The sequence below is a fragment of the Coregonus clupeaformis genome, chromosome 20, assembly GCF_020615455.1.
Source record: "Coregonus clupeaformis isolate EN_2021a chromosome 20, ASM2061545v1, whole genome shotgun sequence".
Lineage (NCBI taxonomy): Eukaryota > Metazoa > Chordata > Actinopteri > Salmoniformes > Salmonidae > Coregonus > Coregonus clupeaformis.
This window is the reverse complement of record NC_059211.1, coordinates 19763509-19782426: the sequence shown is the minus strand read 5'-3', so window position 1 is coordinate 19782426 and position 18918 is coordinate 19763509. Positions and strand designations below refer to the sequence as shown.

The 18918-nt window shown below is 44.0% G+C and overlaps 1 protein-coding gene across 3 annotated transcripts in view; it reads left to right on the top strand.

The window, feature by feature from the left end:
• The window catches only part of LOC121533632 (ankyrin repeat domain-containing protein 13C-like), a 91550-nt gene that overhangs the window by 66828 nt on the left and 5804 nt on the right, over nucleotides 1-18918 (top strand). For all 3 annotated transcript variants that reach the window (XM_045205366.1, XM_045205365.1, XM_045205367.1), the window contains 7 exons: nucleotides 7989-8074; nucleotides 9228-9273; nucleotides 10539-10605; nucleotides 12579-12723; nucleotides 12964-13095; nucleotides 13448-13609; nucleotides 17166-17245. In XM_045205366.1, the coding sequence (XP_045061301.1) occupies nucleotides 7989-8074; nucleotides 9228-9273; nucleotides 10539-10605; nucleotides 12579-12723; nucleotides 12964-13095; nucleotides 13448-13609; nucleotides 17166-17245 (718 nt within the window). The remainder of the gene's footprint in view (nucleotides 1-7988; nucleotides 8075-9227; nucleotides 9274-10538; nucleotides 10606-12578; nucleotides 12724-12963; nucleotides 13096-13447; nucleotides 13610-17165; nucleotides 17246-18918) is intronic.

Here is an 18918-nt window from a genome sequence, read left to right as displayed (position 1 = left end):
CACAATTGCTTTGTTTCTGAATGATGTCTGAGTGTTGGAGTGTGCCCTTGGCTATCCGTAATTTAAAAAACACGAACAATTGTGCCATCTGGTTTGCTTAATATAAGGAATTTGAAATTATTTATACTTGTACTTTTACATTTTTGATACTTAAGTACATTTCTGCAATTACATTTACTTTTGATACTTAAGTATATTTAAAACAAAATACTTCCACCACTGACTAGTGACAGTGACTAAAGTTCAGGGCAGGGTACTGGGCGGAGGCCGGCTAGTGGTGACGATTTAGCAGTCTTATGGCCTTGAGGTAGAAGCTGTTTTTCAGTCTCTCGGTCCCATCTTTGATGCACCTGTACTGACCTCACCTTCTGGATGGTAGCGGGGAGAACAGGCCGTGGTTCAGGTGGCTGATGTCCTTGATGATCTTCTTGGCCTTCTGTGACACCGGGTTCTGTAGATGTCCTGGAGGGCAGGCAGTGTGCCCCCCTTGATGCGTTGGGCAGACCGCACCACCCTCTGGCAAGCCCAGGCGATGATACAGCCCGACTGGATGCTCTCAATGGTGCATCTGTAGAAGTTTGCGAGGGTCTTAGGGGCCAAGCTGAATTTCTTCAGCCTCCTGAGGTTGAAGAGGCGCTGTTGCGCCTTCTTGACCACACTGTCTATGTGGGTGGACCATTTCAGATTGTCAGTGATATGTACGCTGAGGAACTTGAAGCTTTTCACCTTCTCCACTGCGGCCCTGTCGATGAGGATGGGGGGCGTGCTCCCTCTGCTGTCTCCTGAAGTCCACAATCAGCTCCTTCGTTTTGTTGACATTGAGGGAGAGGTTATTTTCCTGGCACCACTCTGTCAGGGCCCTCACCTCCTCCGTGTAGGCTGTCTCGTTGTTGTTGGTGATCAGGCCTACCACTGTTGTGTCGTCTGCAAACTTGATGATTGAGTTGGAGACGTGCGTGGCCACGCAGTCATGGGTGAACAGGGAGTACAGGAGGGGGCTGAGCAAGCACCCCTGAGGGGCCCCTGTGTTGAGGATCAGCGTAGTGGAGGTGTTGTTGCCAACCTTCACCACCTGGGGGTGGCTCGTTAGGAAGTCCAGGACCCAGTTGCACAGGGCGGGGTTCAGACCCATGTCCTCGAGCTTAATGATGAGCTTGGAGGGTACTATGGTGTGGAAGGCTAAGCTGTAGTCGATGAACAGCATTCTTACATAGGTATTCCTCTTGTCCAGATGGGATAGGGCAGTGTGCAGTGCAGGGCGAGGCAGAGCTTTGTATGCGTTTCTGTGTGTGGAGTGAAGCTGATCTAGAGTTTTGGCTCCTCTAGTTGTACAGGTGACATGATGGTAGAAGTGAGGTAAAGTACCTCGATAACCCAAAGACATACAGCGCATTTGGAAAGTATTCAGATCCCTTGACTTTTTCCATATTTTGTTACATTACAGCCTTATTCTAAAATGGATTAAATATGTTTTTCTTCTTCTCAGCAATCTACACACAATACCCCAAAGTGACAATGCGAAAACAGATTTTTATAAATTTTAACAAATGTTTAATTTAAAAAAAACAGAAATACCTTATTTACATAAGTATTCAGATCCTTTGCTATGAGACTCGAAATTGAGCTCAGGTGCATCCTGTTTCCATTGATCATCCTTGAGATGTTTCTACAACTTGATTGGAGTCCACCTGTGGTAAATGTACTTGATTGGACATGATTTGGAATGGCACACACCTGTCTATATAAGGTCCCACAGTTGGCAGTGCATGTCAGAGCAAAAACCAAGCCATGAGGTTGAAGGAATTGTCCGTAGAGCTCTGAGACAGGATTGTGTCGAGGCACGGATCTGGGAAGGGTACCAAAAAATGTCTGCAACATTGAAGGTCCCCAAGAACACAGTGGTCTCCATCATTCTTAAATGGAAGAAGTTTGGAACCACCAAGACTCTTCCTAGAGCTGGCCACCCGGCCAAACTGAGCTATCGGGGGAGAAGGGCCTTGGTCAGGGAGGTGACCAAAAACCTGATAGTCACCTCCCTGTGTAAAAAAAGCTGTGTTTTCTTCTAAAAGCATATTAAAGGTGGATTGCCCCATTGTCGTTTAATCCCCTGACACCTCCATAACTGCAATTAGCTGTTGTTCCCACCTCTCTCAAAAATCATGGATAAACATTAGTCGGATGTGGCTGTTTCAGCTTGATCTTATTTGTTTGAAAACAAGCGAGCTCATATTAGCCAGCCAGTCAGGAAAGCTGGGCCGTCCTGGTTAAAAGTATATTCTGTTTTGCCTCCTTCGGGTCATTAAAGCGCTTACAGACGTATCTCATTAACGGTCAACTTTATTGTTCATCTCCCAGACTCTTCCCCTCTTTGAACTTCCTGGAATATATGTGCTTCAGAGCACTCAGGACCTCAGACTGGGGCAAAGGTTCACCTTCCAACAGGACAACAACCCAAAGCACACAGCCAATGCAAGAGTGGCTTCAGGACAACTCTCTGAATATCCTTGAGTGGCCCAGCCAGAGCCCGGACTTGAACCCAATAGAACATCTCTGGAGAGACTTGAAATAGCTGTGCAGCAACGCTCCCCATCCAACCTGACAGAGTTTGAAAGGATCTGCAGAGAGAAATGGGAGAAACTCCACAAATACAGGTGTGCCAAGCTTGTAGTGTTATACCCAATATTTCAGTTTTAAATGTTTTATACATTTTCAAAAAAAATAAAAAACTATTTAATCAATTTTATAATAAGGCTGTAACGTAACAAAATGTGGGTCTGAATACTTTCCGAATGCACTGTATTTGGTAAGATAGCTGTGCATGGCTGCATCTCACTGTAGTAGGCTGTAGGCTATGTTTTGGTTATTTGGATTTCCATTCACCTTTTGTTTACTGTTAATGTAACTAAATATAAATATAATAATCTAAATATAGATTATTTCATGCCTTTATTGATCGGATGTTTTGTTTACTAGGCCTACTTAGTACCGCTGTTTTGTTCTGTTCGCATTCATTCTTTCGGTATTCTAAGCCAAACTGCTATTCAGTATTTTTGTTTGCATGAATAACTACTTTCAGCATTTAGTTTGCATTGTTTTGGTAAGAGAGCTGTGTGTACGGCCGCATTCACATAGGGTAATTCACCTATTACAAACAGCCTATCTATCTTAAAGGCTATATCATCAAATTAATTGTGCCCCCTTGCAGATTTCAAATGCCGCCTTAGTCACTTTATCCTGGTGCCGGGCCTGCTAATAAGTGAAGAAAAACAATAATTACAAAAACATCATGTTCTCGCTAATGATAATTGCATGAAAGTCGTTAGTTAATGACTCACATTGTGCTCACATCAATCGCCATGTGGCCTATGAAAAAGCACCCAGCAGCCCCTGGTCCCCGGGGTGGGGGGTCTATGGTGGCTAATTGTCTATGAGGCTTTTACTGTCCAGGGCCCTGCTGGGTGCTTTGATGAGACTAACAGGGGAATGTATCCATCAAAGGCCAGGAGATGGAAGTGATTTGTCCCATAGCCTCTGATGTGGCAGCTGAACTGGAAAACTGGAGCACCCTGGCCTGCCTTGCAATGCTCTGTCTGTGACTGACTGCTAGCTTAGCTTGGTCTGGGAGTTAACCTAGCTAACTGTCATCTTATCAAGTCTATTCTGTTTGGCCTCCTTCGGGTCATTAAAGCGCTTACAGATGTATCTCATTAACGGTCAACTTTATAGTTCATCTCCCAGACTCTTCCCCTCTTTGAACTTCATGGAATATATTTGATCCATCGGCAGTGTAGTGGGCGGGGTCTTGTTATGCCATTTCACTACGGGAAGCCAATATAGTGTATCTCAGGAACTCTAACTACCAGTCTCACCACGCTAGGCATGCCTCTCCCATTATTGACATTCATTGACAGTCCTGTGTGTGCTTTGATACTGTAGAATACTGGACTGTGTGATCAAGTTTTGCATGACGTGATATTTAGTTACCCGGCCCCCAAATGATTCAGTCATCGCAACTAAGCTTACACGCATAAAGTATAGGGTGGGGTTTGCATGGTGAAATGTGGTCCTCTATATAGCAATACGCAATGCAGTTCATTGGATACTTTATCTTGATTACCTTTACCTACACTCTCAGAAATAAAGGTTTAGATTTTTTCTTAAAGGGGTACAAACTCGTCACTGTAGTGGTACCCTTTAGTCCTTTGTACCTTTAGTTATAGGTACATAATTGTATCCTTGCAGTTCGTACCTAAAAGAGCCAATAGTGTACCTTAGAGGTCAAGATAGTACAGGTACAAAGCGTACCTTTGGAAAAGGTAGACCACCACCGTGGCAAAGCCGTTTCTTCCATTTAAGTGGCAGAAATGTACCTCTAAAAAGGTTTTTGGATGTTGTTTTAACACTGTAGGGTGTAAAGCATTGTTTGCATGTTTCCCAGGGTGCCTTTCAAGTGAATTGTAGATTTACCAATACCATCTATGACTGTGTTTGCTAGTGGTTGTTGCATTCAAAGGCTTTCAGTCCTGTAGCCTTCACCAAGTGAGTGCCTAAGTCAAACTCTTTATGACAATACATTACATACTCCCTTCAGACCAGTTCTTGACTTGATTTATCTCGTGAATGATTTGATTTCTCTCTAGAGAAACGGCACGTTGGGCTCAGAAAAAAATTATATATAATAAATGGAATTCAAGTAAATGTATGCATCACTAACTGTAAGTCGCTCTGGATAAGAGTGTCTGCTAAATGACTAAAATGTAAAGAAATGTAAATCTGACCAAAGCACCAGTTCCAATCCAAGTGCCAATGCCGTTTAGCAAACTCCAGGCATTTACATTTGTTGGATGACATGAAAATATAGCTATTTGGCCATGCACACCAGTGGTGGGTTTTGCCTCGAAAGAAAGATGCATATGCCGAAAATAACCCCATACCTACTGTAAAATATGGTGGTGAATCTTTGATGTTATGGGGCTATTTTGCTTCCACTGGTCCTGGGGCCCTTGTTAAGGTCAACAGCATCATGACCTTTACCCAGTACCAGGACATTTTAGCCAAAAACCTGGTTGTCTCTGCCAGGAGGCTGAAACTTGACTGCAAGTGGATCTTCCAGCAAGACAATAACCCCAAGCACACATCAACATCCACAAACAAATTGTTAATTGGCCGCAAAATCATCATTTTGCAATTGCCATCTCAGTCTCCGGACTTGAAACCCATTAAAAACCTGTGGTTTGAATTAAAGAGGGCAGTCCATAAGCAGACGAAGGATATCAAGGATGTGGATGGATTCTGTATGGAGGAATGGTCTAAGATCCCTCCCGATGTGTCCTCCAACTCATAAAACATTTAAGAAAAAGGCGCAGTGCCGTTCTCCTCGCAAGGTGAGGTAATGAAAACTATTAAAAATAGGTGTCAATAATTTTGAACCCTACCAGTTTATTTTTTTAAATTACTTTTTAAACATAATTTCTTTGTCTGAGCAATTGTATTATCATAAAATAATATAATTTTCCCATACAATATAGCTCAGTATTTGAATTATTTATTTTATACAGTAAGTTTTGCTCATCTTTATCAAGGGTGTCTATCATTTCAGACCCTACTGTATATCATCAGGCCATACTTTGACAGCCTAGTTTTACACCAACACAGTGGTCTGAAACTCCTGGTTTGCAGGCCACATCGGGCAAGTAAAATTATGCTGGCTTGCAAAGTGATACAGTGCTTTCGGAAAGTATTCAGACCCCTTGACTTTTTCCACATTTTGTTACGTTATAGCCTTATTCTAAAATGGATTAAATAAATAACAATTCTCAGGAATCTACACACAATAACCCATAATGACAAAGTGAAAACAGGTTTTTAGAAATGTTTGCAAATTTATAAAAAATCTAAAACAGAAATACCTTATTTACATAAGTATTCAGACCCTTTGCTATGAGACTCGAAAATTGAGCTCAGGTGCATCCTGTTTCCATTGATCATCCTTGAGATGTTTCTACAACTTGATTGGGTCCACCTGTGGTAAATGTAATTGATTGGACATGATTTGGAAAGGCACACACCTGTCTATATAAGGTCCCACAGTTGACAGTGCATGTCAGAGCAAAACCCAAGCCATGAGTTTGAAGGAATTGTCCGTAGAGCTCTGAGACAGGATTGTGTCAAGGCACAGATCTGGGGAAGGGTACCAAAAATGTCTGCAGCATTGAAGGTCCCCAAGAACACAGTGGCCTCCATCATTCTTAAATGGAAGAAGTTTGGAACCACCAATACTCTTCCTAGAGCTGGCCGCCCGGCCAAACTGAGCAATCATGGGAGAAGGGCATTGGTCAGGGAGGTGACCAAGAACCCGATGGTCACTCTGACAGAGCTCTAGATTTCCTCTGTGGAGATGGGAGAACCTTCCAGAAGGACAATCATCTCTGCAGCACTCCACCAATCAGGCCTTTACAGACGGAAGCCACTCCTCAGTAAAAGGCACATGACATCCCACTTGGAGTTTGCCAAAAGGCACCTAAAGACTCTCAGACCATGAGAAACAAGATTCTCTGGTCTGATGAAACCAAGATTGAACTATTTGGCCTGAATGCCAAGCATCACGTCTGGTGAAAACCTGGCACCATCCCTACGGGGAAGCATGGTGGTGGCAGCATCATGCTGTTGGGATGTTTTTCAGCGGCAGGGACTGGGAGACTAGTCAGGATCAAGGGAAAGATGAACGGAGCAAAGTACAGCGAGATTCTTGATGAAAACCTGCTCCAGAGCGCTCAGGACCTCAGACTGTGCCGAAGGTTCACCTTCCAACAGGACAATGACCCTAAGCACCCAGTCAAGACAACACAGGAGTGGCTTCGGGACAAGTCTCTGAATGTCCTTGAGTGTCCCAGCCAGAGGCCGGACTTGAACCCAATAGAACATCTCTAGAGAGACTTCAAAATAGCTGTGCAGTAACGCTCCCCATCCAACCTGACAGAGCTTGAGAGGATCTGCAGAGAAGAATGGGAGAAACTCCCCAAATACAGGTGTGCCAAGCGTCATACCCAAGAAGACTCGATGCTGTAATCGCTGCCAAAGGTGCTTCAACAAAGTACTGAGTAATTGTTAAAATGTATAAAAACCTGTTTTCGCTTTGTCATTATGGGTATTGTGTGTAGATTGATGAGGGAAAAAATAATTTAATCAATTTTAGAATAAGGCTGTAACGTAACAAAATGTGGAAAAGGTCAAGGGGTCTGAATACTTTCCGAAGGCACTGTATGTACAGTAAATCCAGCCAGAGTAAGGATATCCAAAAATGTGAACTTTTAATCACCTGCAACCTGCATTTAGAATGATTGCCAAGGTAGGGAAAATGCATAAATGAGACCACCTAAACCATCTAAACGGGAACAAACATCTCAGTAATGGGTGCAATAAGTCCAACTACTAACAGATTGAATTCGTTTTGAAAATGTATGTTATTTATCTTTGTGTAGCATAAGATCAATCAATCAATGTGAAACCAAAAACACACATATTGAAACAAACAATTCTAAAAATCAACCTGCAATACAGCATGCTAAGTGTATTTTTAAAATGTGTTTCTATAGCTTCAAAATATGTTTTACAATGATGGGAGGAGATTTGCGGTGGCTTCAAAACAGCACCCCCTGTTATTCATCTAGTGTATATATAAATCACTTGAGATTATATGTGTACATCGGAAGGTTCATTATGTGCATTTTCATATTTTACATTTTAGTCATTTAGCAGACGCTCTTATCCAGAGTGACTTACAGTTAGTGAGTGCATACATAAAAATAATAATCATACTGGCCCCCCGTGGGAATCGAACCCACAACCCTGGAGTTGCAAGCGCCATGCTCTACCAACTGAGCTACACGGGGCCCATATCTTTGTTCTCCCGGGAACAATACTGTACCCTAACCGTATGTAGTTGTTTTGGTCTCACCCCTCCCTCCCTCCTCTCTTCTCTCTGTCAGTCACAGCGCTGCTAAGGAAGCTCAAACAGCAGTCCAGAGAGAATGTGGAGGACAAGAGGCCAAAGCTACTGAACGCCCTCAAAGAGGTACGGTACATTCTCTCTCTCTCTCTCTCTCTCTCTCTCTCTCTCTCTCTCTCTCTCTCTCTCTCTCTCCTCTTGTTTCATATCCCTGATCCCTCATATCTGATACCGACATGAAGGCTGATATATTGTGTATTCCCATCTCGTCTCTACCCTCTTCCCTATCCTCTGCTCCCCACCTCTCCCCTCCCCGCCTTACTCCTCTCCCAAAATGAAGCATGATCCATTGCGCTGTGGGGCAGGCTGTGTACTCACTCCACATCTGCCAGCAGAGTGCTCCCAGTCAGAAATGCCACTCTGCGGCACGCACAGACACACAGACCCAGACCCTCTCTCAGTCACTCAGTCACACACTAACTAGGGTAATCACAACAAAGCGGCCCCATAGTACAGCCCTCGGCATGCAGTAAGCATACCCCCCAGCCCACCTACGCTCAAGGAATATGCAGACAGACAGCAACATGGGCCCTGGGGGAAGGGAGGGAGGGGGAGGGTCAACCTGCAGGAAAGGTGACATTCTCACAAACCTCCCTGGATGGCATGACACAGGGGTAGGCAGATGCTTCCACTCCACACACACATGCACACACACATGCACACACACAGTTGATAGTCTGGGCTTTGGGGAGCCTTGCAGCGCTGTGGGTGGCATGATGTTCTCTGTGGGCATAAACATCTAGTGCTCTGGGCATAGGCCACTGCCAGGTTAACTGTGACTCCCCAAGGGGATGAACCTGAGTGATAAAGGGAAGGAGAGAGCGGTGGAGGAAGGGGATAAAAGAGCAGCTCTAGGCTTGGCCTTGGAGCCTCTCCTGTGTTAGATGCGAGAATGTTATACTGTAATTCCTGTGATGCAGCAGGCGTAGATGTTAGAGATAGATTTTCTCCTGACTGCAGGGGATTATATTTCTCAGAGATGCGCAATCATTCATATTACATCACTGGAGGTTTTTCTCAGTAGTACCCTGAGATTAGGTGGGCCAGCTGTGTAATTTCAGAGCATTTGAACTACATATTGGATCCTAAACTCATTCAAGAAAATATATGTTTGATACAGAAATGTTTATCAGGTCTACTGTTCCTCTCAGTTACTCCCTCTGGTATATTTTGATTGATAATCATATTGTTATTCTGTTGGGGGGGGTGGGGGTTTCAGCTGGGAGACTTTTATCTGGAGCTTCACTGGGACTTTCAAAGCTGGGGTGAGTTTGCTTTGCATTCTATATAAGTATATGATAAAATTGCCCACAATCAGGCCAAATCACTACAACGGTTCAGTTTCTTTGCAATTTTTAACTACACAAAGTGCATCTACCTAGATTAAAATTGATTTAGAAATACTAGGATGGTTGACGTTGTTAAACTGTGTGTGTGTGTGTGAGTGTGAGAGAGAGAGAGAGAGAGAGAGAAAGAGTGTGTGTGTTAATGTGGAGCCCAGTTATGTGGGTGTCAGTAAGGGCTCTCTGCTCAGCTGGTTGGGAACAAAGCGATGCTGAGAGATTGTTTACAACACTGAGGTAATCCTCTGTAGGGAGTGGCCTTGCCATCCCCACACAGACAGACCCTCCCCCTGGTGGTGGCTATATGTCATTACAACGTCGCACCACCAGCATTACTAAGGCCTATGAATGTTTACATCAATTAAGCTTATCTTTTAGATCCATTGATCTTCCTACCATTTCACTGAATTAATTATAGAAGAAATGCTCTTACAAATGTCCCACATTTCTTTGGCTAAATGTCTAGTGGACTCCAGAGAGCAAGCTAACAGTGTGTCAACATGTCCCATTAAATATTGACCTGCTTGTAAAGATTAAGTGACTGTTCACAACAGTAAAGAAATGGTTGTTGATTGTGTAAGTGTCAGTTGGTAGTATTTGACAGGGAATGTAGTGCCCCTGAGTGGCAAGGGCTCAAATCCAAAGAATGTATTGGGAGATGCCTTTCTATTAGGACTGTTCAGGAGGGTGAAACTTTACAGAACGTTCAGATAGAAATGTATAGTGCAGAGGAGATATAATAGGGAATTGTGCCAGCTCTATACATTCCATTTCAACGTTCTGAACGTTTTGCCTCACAGAATACACCCCAAGTGTTACGCACTGCACACACATTGAGAGAGACCAGGGCCCCACCAGCCCTATTCAATATGCTGGGGGTAGAACGGTCTCAAACAGACACATTGTCCAGTCTGTACTAGCGCAGATCAAACGGAATATTGTACATTAGAATGAAGCAATATATTATGGCATGTTAGTGTGGTGATTGGAACATGGATGGTGCCCTCCAAGGGTTTGAAGTGGTCTCATACCGTACTTGCACATAGCTTGTAAAGAGCATTACATATTAAACTGCAGAACTACATATTGCTGACATGGGCTCTGAAGCGGTTGGTGATTTTCATTATTAAGTGGAGTTTCTACACTTAGGCCTTTCGACATCCCCATGTCTTTTTCCCATGTTGCAGTACCTTTGCTCTCCCGAATCCTGCCCTCTGACGTGTGTAAGATCTACAAACACGGCATCAACATCAGGTAAGTCAAGTAATCCTTTACAAATCCCTTGTTTTCATGAAGTTGTAACAAGCAATAATTAGCTTGAAGCCAATAGATAAGACATAAGATGATATCATTGTAAGAAATAAGCATGCCAAACAGATAACAACACAACACATGTAAGAATAAACACAGTATCACTGACAGACCTTGGCTATGCCTTGGACAGATCGGTCTGTCTGTACTGGTCTCAGCTGCTACAGCTATGTACAGCTTGTCCACACACAAACACAATACACAATGTTGCTGAGTCGATACACTGATCATCACCAATCTTTAGTCTTGGTTGGGTGCCCGTCTGTTTCTGCCCCAGCCATCTGGTCATAGTGTTGGCAGAGCAGAGATGCAGTCTTATTGAATGCAAAAAGAGTCAGGTACTGATGTTTGCCCTATGGACATACCCGAGGAGCCACCTCTGTCCAACAACATTTACTAGACTGGTGCTTCTCCGGAGTGATGTCCTCAGCCTTCAGTATTATACTGAAAAGGGCAATGTGATATGGTAAAACCCACGATAATAAAAGTAAATATGCCTTGACAAAGCCCTTTATTGAAGCACTTTCAGGCTTTTAGGGCCCTTGTCAGTTGATTAGAAATCCCTGGCTTTGAACACTACACCCTCTCCCAGCTTATGGGATGGTGTAGCGCCAGCAGGGCGGCTAACGACAAGCTTGGTTAACTAGAGCGTGAAATCCGTTCTCGCACTGCTGTGACTGAGTAGCACGGAATCTGTTTGCAGATCTATTACCTTTGCGCACCTCTCCAAATAATTACACTTAGATAGAGAACCAGCACGTACCTTTGCCCTAACTCTACCCACCTACCGGCTCCATTATAATTGGACCAGCGCCGAGTAGTCACATTCAATTATCCCCCATCCAGTAACAAAACACTATTCACCAGTTGGAGTACACAATACAGTTAGAATTGCTTCTCTGGTGTTAGCAGGCTGGTTAATGTATGCTGTTCTGCTGAGCTTCACAAGCTTCAGTGTTCAGTGAGAAGAAGCCAGGTTCAGGCTGTGTTGTTCTTCAAAGGGCCTGTATTTTACCCCACACAGCACTGACACACGTGACAAACATGCACACTGAAGCACACAAACAAACACACACACACAGACAAATGAAAGAGTTTTAAAGCGTTGCTAGGTTACCTGCCTCACTAATTGCCCCCCTCCTCCCCACCCCCTCTACCATGCTCTATCCAACACTGGAGATTCAGGGCAAATCATTCTGACACATGAAAGTGTTTGTGTGTGGTGGTGAGAAAGTGGTGAAGGGTTATAATTTATTTACCAGGGTTGGAAGCTGTCTAATAGGCTTTCAAAATGTCTGTTTGATATTCCAGAGGTGGGGAGAGAGACCGACCTTGGCATAACTTCATTTACATTCCAATGGTTGAAATTCTCAGCTCTGTCGTACCTCTCACTCTCCACTTTGTGTCTATGTGCAGCCCATACAGTAGTTTAGTTATTCTCTTTGTTGTCACACCTCATTCCTCCACTACTCCATGAAACTAGCTTTTGTCGGAAAACATAGAAATGGGGGTTGTCGCTCATGGCAACTACAACTATTAACGCAAAAGCTGTCTCCGAGCTTTTAGAAACCAAGTTTTAGTTCTTTAGTTTTATTGAAAAAAGCTTCACTTTTACGCTGTATGTTGCTTGGTAACAAGGAAGTGTACTTGTCCTTATACTTGGTGTGTGTGTGTCTCCCTCACTGTGTGTCTCTCTCTTTCTCTATTTCTCATTGCTTCTTTCAATCTTCTTTTTGTTTTTGAGGGGTGTGGAGGGATTATGTAGATGTGATTAAGCAATAAGCATACAAATGAACTATAGGCAATATGTGCTGTTTTAATGTGCTGTTGCTGGTGCTATTGACATTATATTGACCCATGAAGTGGTTTGAATTTCAATTCTATCTCTCCTTCCCTTTCTGTCTGTTTGGTCTTAGACTGGATACCACCCTAATAAACTTCACAGATATGAAGTGCCAGCGTGGTGACCTTAGTTTCATCTTCAAAGGCGACGCCAACCCCTCTGAGTCTTTTGTGGTGCTGGACAATGAACAGAAGGTGTACCAGCGGATACACCACGAGGTGAGACACATGCACGTACACACACAAACACACGTGCACATACACGTACGCACGCAGACACACAAATACACACACACACACGCACACAAACATACCCTCTTGCATTTCTGCTTGCAGAAGTCTAGCTAATGACCCTCGCTGTCTTGTATTCTGCCTTTCAAAATGATCCCTGTGTCTGTGAAGTGTGTATCAGAGGGCTGTACCTGCTTACTAGCGTGGCGGTGGCTCCTTGTGTTCCAGGAGTCAGAGATGGAGACAGAGGAAGAGGTGGACATCCTTATGAGCAGTGATGTTTACTCTGCCACTCTCTCCACCAAGTCCATCACCTTCTCCAGAGCCCAGACTGGCTGGCTGTTCCGAGAGGACAAAACGGTTGGTTTATACATCACTTTGTCGAATACAACCTCTCCGTCTCAAAATGTGACCTCTGCTAATCTACAGTACAGTCTTGTTATTCAATGCAGTACAGGACGCCCATGTCCTTTTCACATTTCCTGCGTTCTATCTCCCCAAAACAAAGTTCAAAGGCAACAGAGTAACCAAAACATAGTGGTCGTGTTTGATAAGCCTCCTGGGAGAGCCACAGGTGTTCACCTGAGGGGAGGGTTCACGTGGTGGTGGTGGTGGGGGGGGGGGTATTGCTGTCTGTCTTGGTCCTTTGAGGTTTATTGAAGGGAAATTGATGACTCAATAGGTTTTATTTTCTTGACCTTTGTCGCTCCAGGAGCGTGTGGGAAATTTCCTGGCGGATTTCTACTCGGTGAACGGGCTGGTGCTGGAGTCACGGAAGCGTCGGGAGCACCTGAGCGAGGAGGACATCCTGAGGAACAAGGCCATCATGGAGAGCCTGAGCAAAGGAGGGAACCTCATTGAGCAGAACTACGAGGTGAGCTCCGCTGTGAGGTCCTCTGGCTGCAGAGTACGTGTATATGGCCACAATGTAAACATTCATCCAACTCTTAACCATATTTTCATATCCAGAACGTTCTGCTGGAGCCTACTGGTATGATGTCACCTGTTGGGGGTGTGAGCTAGGCGCTGTGTGTTAAGTGAAGGTACTGTTTGCTTGTACCTGCAGCCAAACTGTGAGTCCAGTCCTGAAAATCTCCTCTCCCTCTGGACCCTCGGGGTAGGCCCTCTGACCCCACTGCTTGACACTCTTATATCACCATCCTATGGGATCTCGTCTCTCCTCCAGTCACTCCTACCAAAACATGTCAATGCTACATGGACCACGAGAGCGTCACATCTTATCCCTTAGCATAGGGCTCTTTTGATGTAAAACACGTCTGCATGGTTTATTTGGAAATACTTCAGTTGGACTCATCACCCCCCCTTGGGTTTATTTGTAGTTTTATTTGGACATACTGTCTGTCGGAATGAAAACCACACTTCTGATCCTCGTTTGTGGCATTTTTACCCCCTTCCTCCACCCTAGTGCATATATACCAGGCACAGCAGCCCCCTCTAGTGATGGAAGCTCATAGCTGAACTTTACACACAGTTCCAGTGCTTTCCCTCTCTTTGGGCCTCTAGATCGTTCTAGAGTTTGCTTTGGGAGCCCTTGTCTAAGCACTGCACAGTCACAGTCTCACAATGCTCAATATATGCTTTTTAGCGGCTCTGTTGTTTTCGTTGGTCCTGTCCTGTCATGAACTGGGTTTTGTGTTGTCAATGTGTCCTATGGTATTTACTTCCTGTAGTATTGTTGTCCTTGTACTGTGATGGTAAATGTTTTTAAGCATTTTTCATCGGTTGTCCAAAGTTTCTTTTTACTGTGTATTTAACCAGTATTAAAACCTGTGAGCATATAGGTTAAGGTCAGGTCAGCACAGTATTGAACGGGAAAAACTGCTTACACAATCCATTTAGCATCCATCCATGTTTGTATAAGTATTTCCCTGCTCAGTGTAAACTGTTTTGCAGAAGTAGGTTGAGGGAAAAATAACAGTCCGAGTTCGTCCCAGCACTGACGTCCCCCTCTGTTTACTCCGGCGGTGGTGGCATAGCAGAGCGGGTCAGTGTGGCGCCTGGGGACACAGATAGCGGGGTTTAAAGCAGGGCTCTGTACTATTGACTGTGTGGATGAAGGCTAAAACCCCTGGTGCCACGGAGCGACGGGGGGCACGGCCGACAGACGGACTGGCATACCAGGAGATCACGGGCCGGAGGCTGTGTGTACTCTGCCCCCGTCACAACAACAGGAGCGGTGGGAGCGAGAGGTGTGCGAGCCAACGCCCATCATGAGGCCACAGCAAATGTATCAAAACACTGTGATCCACCACCGCTCAGGGTTGCATAGGGATAATAACATTGTCCAGTTTGAAGTAAAGGGAACCCTACGTTTGAATGATGGGATACTGACTGTATCATCTGGTGCCAGTTCTGTCTTTCTTCTTTTGAAGTAGGCCATAGTACATTATAGTGGATGCTTCTCAATTCAAGTTTCAGAAAACACAGCCACTCATAGTGAGGGGTCAGTTAGAGAGAGTTCAGTATTAGTGTGGGTGTGCATGTGTGTTTGTATGTGGACGTGCATTGGTTGGTATCCTCTAGGTTGCCAAGGCCTCAGTATTGGCAGTAGCCTACTGTTGAGGAGCCAGGTGTGCTAACCTATGTGAGGTAGTAAGCCTGTGTGTGTCCATTGCTAGCAACGCGCATGCCCCACCCACCCAAGGATCTGTATTTTTCAGCCACTTGTCACTTAATAAATCTCGCTGGATTGAGTGCTTTCATGTTACTCCTGCAACTCTTTCATACTCTTGCTTGTGCCTGTAGTTATTTTTTTCCCGTTAACGTTTGTAATGACCTGTCAAACACTCCGGTAATGGCTGAAATGGGTTCAAACATTGTCTTTCCATTGAATCTATAAGAACGTTAAAGCTTTGTCGGGAATTTAACGCACCGTCGCGACACCTACATCACAAGAAAGAGAAGAACAATAACTTTATTTTAATGGGTGTACATTTTTTTGTGGAATTTAAAAAAGTAATCATTTAATACAGTTGAAATGTTTACAAATTAGATGCGCTGAAATGAAAGCAACTTCCGAAAATGAACACTGATTATAATAATATTATGTTTGATCTTGCAAACAATGTAAAGTATGTTTAGATAGGTGTAAGCTAGAGCCAAGCGTCTTGATTTTTAATCCGAGGGTATCCTGCTATTGACACCCTTGTTGCAAGAGAACGTGACAACATCAGTCATTAATGAGGCAGTATAGGCAGCACAGAGGTGCGGTCAGTTCACTTGAACGTTTGCTACTTTACGGAACGGTTTGTACTGAACGACACGTTTCCCCAAAACGTTCTTGAACAGACTTTGAGGTACGTTTGGTGGGTGTGGTGAGGTGTGGCTTGAAGCAATGAGTGACGTTTTTAAAGGGCAGTTGCTATGCTGACAGCGTTCCCCAACCTCCCCGTTTTTCAACTGGTCGTTCAGTACAGCACCTTTTCCGTTCAATTGAACGTTCGAGAACGTAAAAACGTACTGAATGCAGCCCTGGTGAGTGCAGGTAGGGTAGACAGAGCGAGTGTTTGGTGGTTGCTGCCCTGTTCCACACCTTTATGTTGATGTATTCATATATGCAAACACACATGGTGTATTTATGCAAATGAGGCACATGTAATTTTCTTTATTTTAACACAAAATAACAACTATTTGTTGATACAATAAGAAAATGTATGAGTGCATTCTAAGAGAACATTTTACATTACATTTAATAGCTGAATTCCCACCAAATCCCTGAATTCCATTCATTGATTGTCGGTGCCAGTAAGTATTCAGTCAATATCTGATGGATTATACAAATTCAAAACGTTTGGAGTATCTTCATCCATTGTCCAACTGTTGCATTTATTAAAACCTTTTAACAATTTCGATGACCGTGGCTACTTTGATGTCCAGAGAGATGATAACCTAAGGTCAAGGTGCTGGTGACGAGGCACGTGTCGAGAATTAACGACTGAGTCTGTGCTTTAATGAAATGACCACTTTTCTTTCATGCAGTTTGTGTGCAGCTGTAAAATCATCAAGTTGTTTTTACCACTGGCAGTGTGTTGTTCATGCGGTCACTCCCGCTCTCAGTATTAGTGATGTATTTGGGCCCTCTAGTGGCACAAATGTGGTTGTGCATCCTACATTTCATTCACCTCAGGTGGATACAGGCAAAATCTTAAACAATTTAGCAAAAACATAAAGCCATTTTGAGAAGCTCATTAAAAAAATCCCTTTTGAAGTGATTAGCTTGGGATTTTTTTGCTTTTAGTGTGCTGTTTATGTCTGAATGTGTTTTTGGTTTTCTTTGTAGTCAGTTTGATGTCTGACTTTATGATATTTGTGTACTCCCATGCTCAGTTTGATGTCTGACTTTGTTCTGTGTAGCTTTGTATTGCCAGGTGTCTGTTCTTGCCACTCATGTGTGTTCCCTCTCTCTTTAGCCTGTGAGGCGACAGTCACTAACTGCCCCTTCACCCAACACTATCTCCTGGGAGGACTACATCAACGCAGAAAACGGAAAGTATGTGTGACCATCACCTTCTCACAAGTACACTTCTTACACGCTTCCTTTCACGAGTGCACTCTTCCTCATTGTTAATCTCAAATGTCTACATACATCTAATCAAATCACATTTTAGAACAGGTGTATGCTTACTTAAAGGTCCTTTTCCAATAATGCAGAGTTAAAAATACACAGTGAATAACAATAAAGAATAAAAATAACATGGATATAGGGAGTAGAAAGCCAGTATGAGGGTTAGCGCTCAGGCTAGAATGAATGGCGGCCGGTGCGTGGGAGAGAAAATATCTGTAGTGTTCGGAAAGTACTCACACTCAAAAGGAATAACCCAAGGAGGCCGAGATGCAAAAATAATGTAATTAATTTAATCCATGCTCGAAAGAATACAAAAAGTGGAAGTGCCAGGTACAAACTACTTAAGAAGACACACCTGCTGTGCGCAACAGGTGCAGGCAGATAGTTGATTAGATACTGGTGAATAGGGAGTCAAAGCATATTAACAAGGAATATATAGAAGAGTATCAAAAATGGACAATTCGAATGTCACATAATTGGAAAGAGACAACCGTCTGGGCTACATAACAATATCAGAAGCAATAGATATGAAATACTCAAGTAGGCTGAAAAGCTCAGAGAGCGGCTGGGACTGCTGGTGCGTGTAGACAACACTACAGGAAACATACAAGGTCCAATTCCTCATTCAACTCTTGGGGGTGTAGTTTTTAAGTAGAAGATCCATCGGGGTTCGCACTGGATATACAGGGAGTACCTGTACCAAGTTGATGTCCAGGGGTACGAGGTAATTGAGGTAGCTATGTACATATAGGTAAGGGTTAAGTGACTAGGCACCAGGATAGATAACAGACAGTAGCAGCAGCGTATGTGGTGAGTGTGAAAGTATGTGTGTGTGGCGTCAGTATGCATGTGTGTGCATGTTATATGTGTGTGGGCGTATGCAGTGTGTGTGTGTGTGTGTGTGTGTGTGTGTGTGTGTATGTGTGTGTTGGGGTGTCAGTGTAATTATGTGTGAGTGTGTGTGGGTAGAGTCCAGTGTGTGTGTATAGAGTCAGTGCAAGAGAGTTAGTGCAAAAAACGGTAAATGCAGGTAGTCCGGGTAGCCATTTGATTAGCTATTTAGCAGTCTTGTTTAGCAGTTTTATGGCTTGGGGTAGAAGCTGTTCAGGTTCCTGTTGGTTCCAGACTTGGTGCACTGGTACTGCTTGACGTGCGGTAGCAGAGAGAACAGTCTATGGCTTGGGTGGCTGGAGTCTTTTTTTATTAATTTTTTTATTTATTTCACCTTTATTTAACCAGGTAAACCAGTTGAGAACAAGTTCTCATTTACAACTGCGACCTGGCCAAGATAAAGCATGTTTGGGCCTTCCTCTAACACCGCCTGGTATAGAGGTCCTGGATGGCAGGGAGCTCGGCCCCAGTGATGTACTGGGCCGTACGCACTACCCTCTGTAGTGCCTTGCGGTCGGAGGCCGAGCAGTTGCCATACCAGGCAGTATGCTCTCGATGGTGCAGCTGTAGAACCTTTTGAGGATCTGAGGACCCATGCCAAATCTTTTCAGTCTCCTTAGGGGGAATAGGTTTTGTCGTGTCCTCTTCATGACTGTCTTGGTGTGCTTGGACCATGTTAGTTTGTTGGTGATGTGGACACCAAGGAA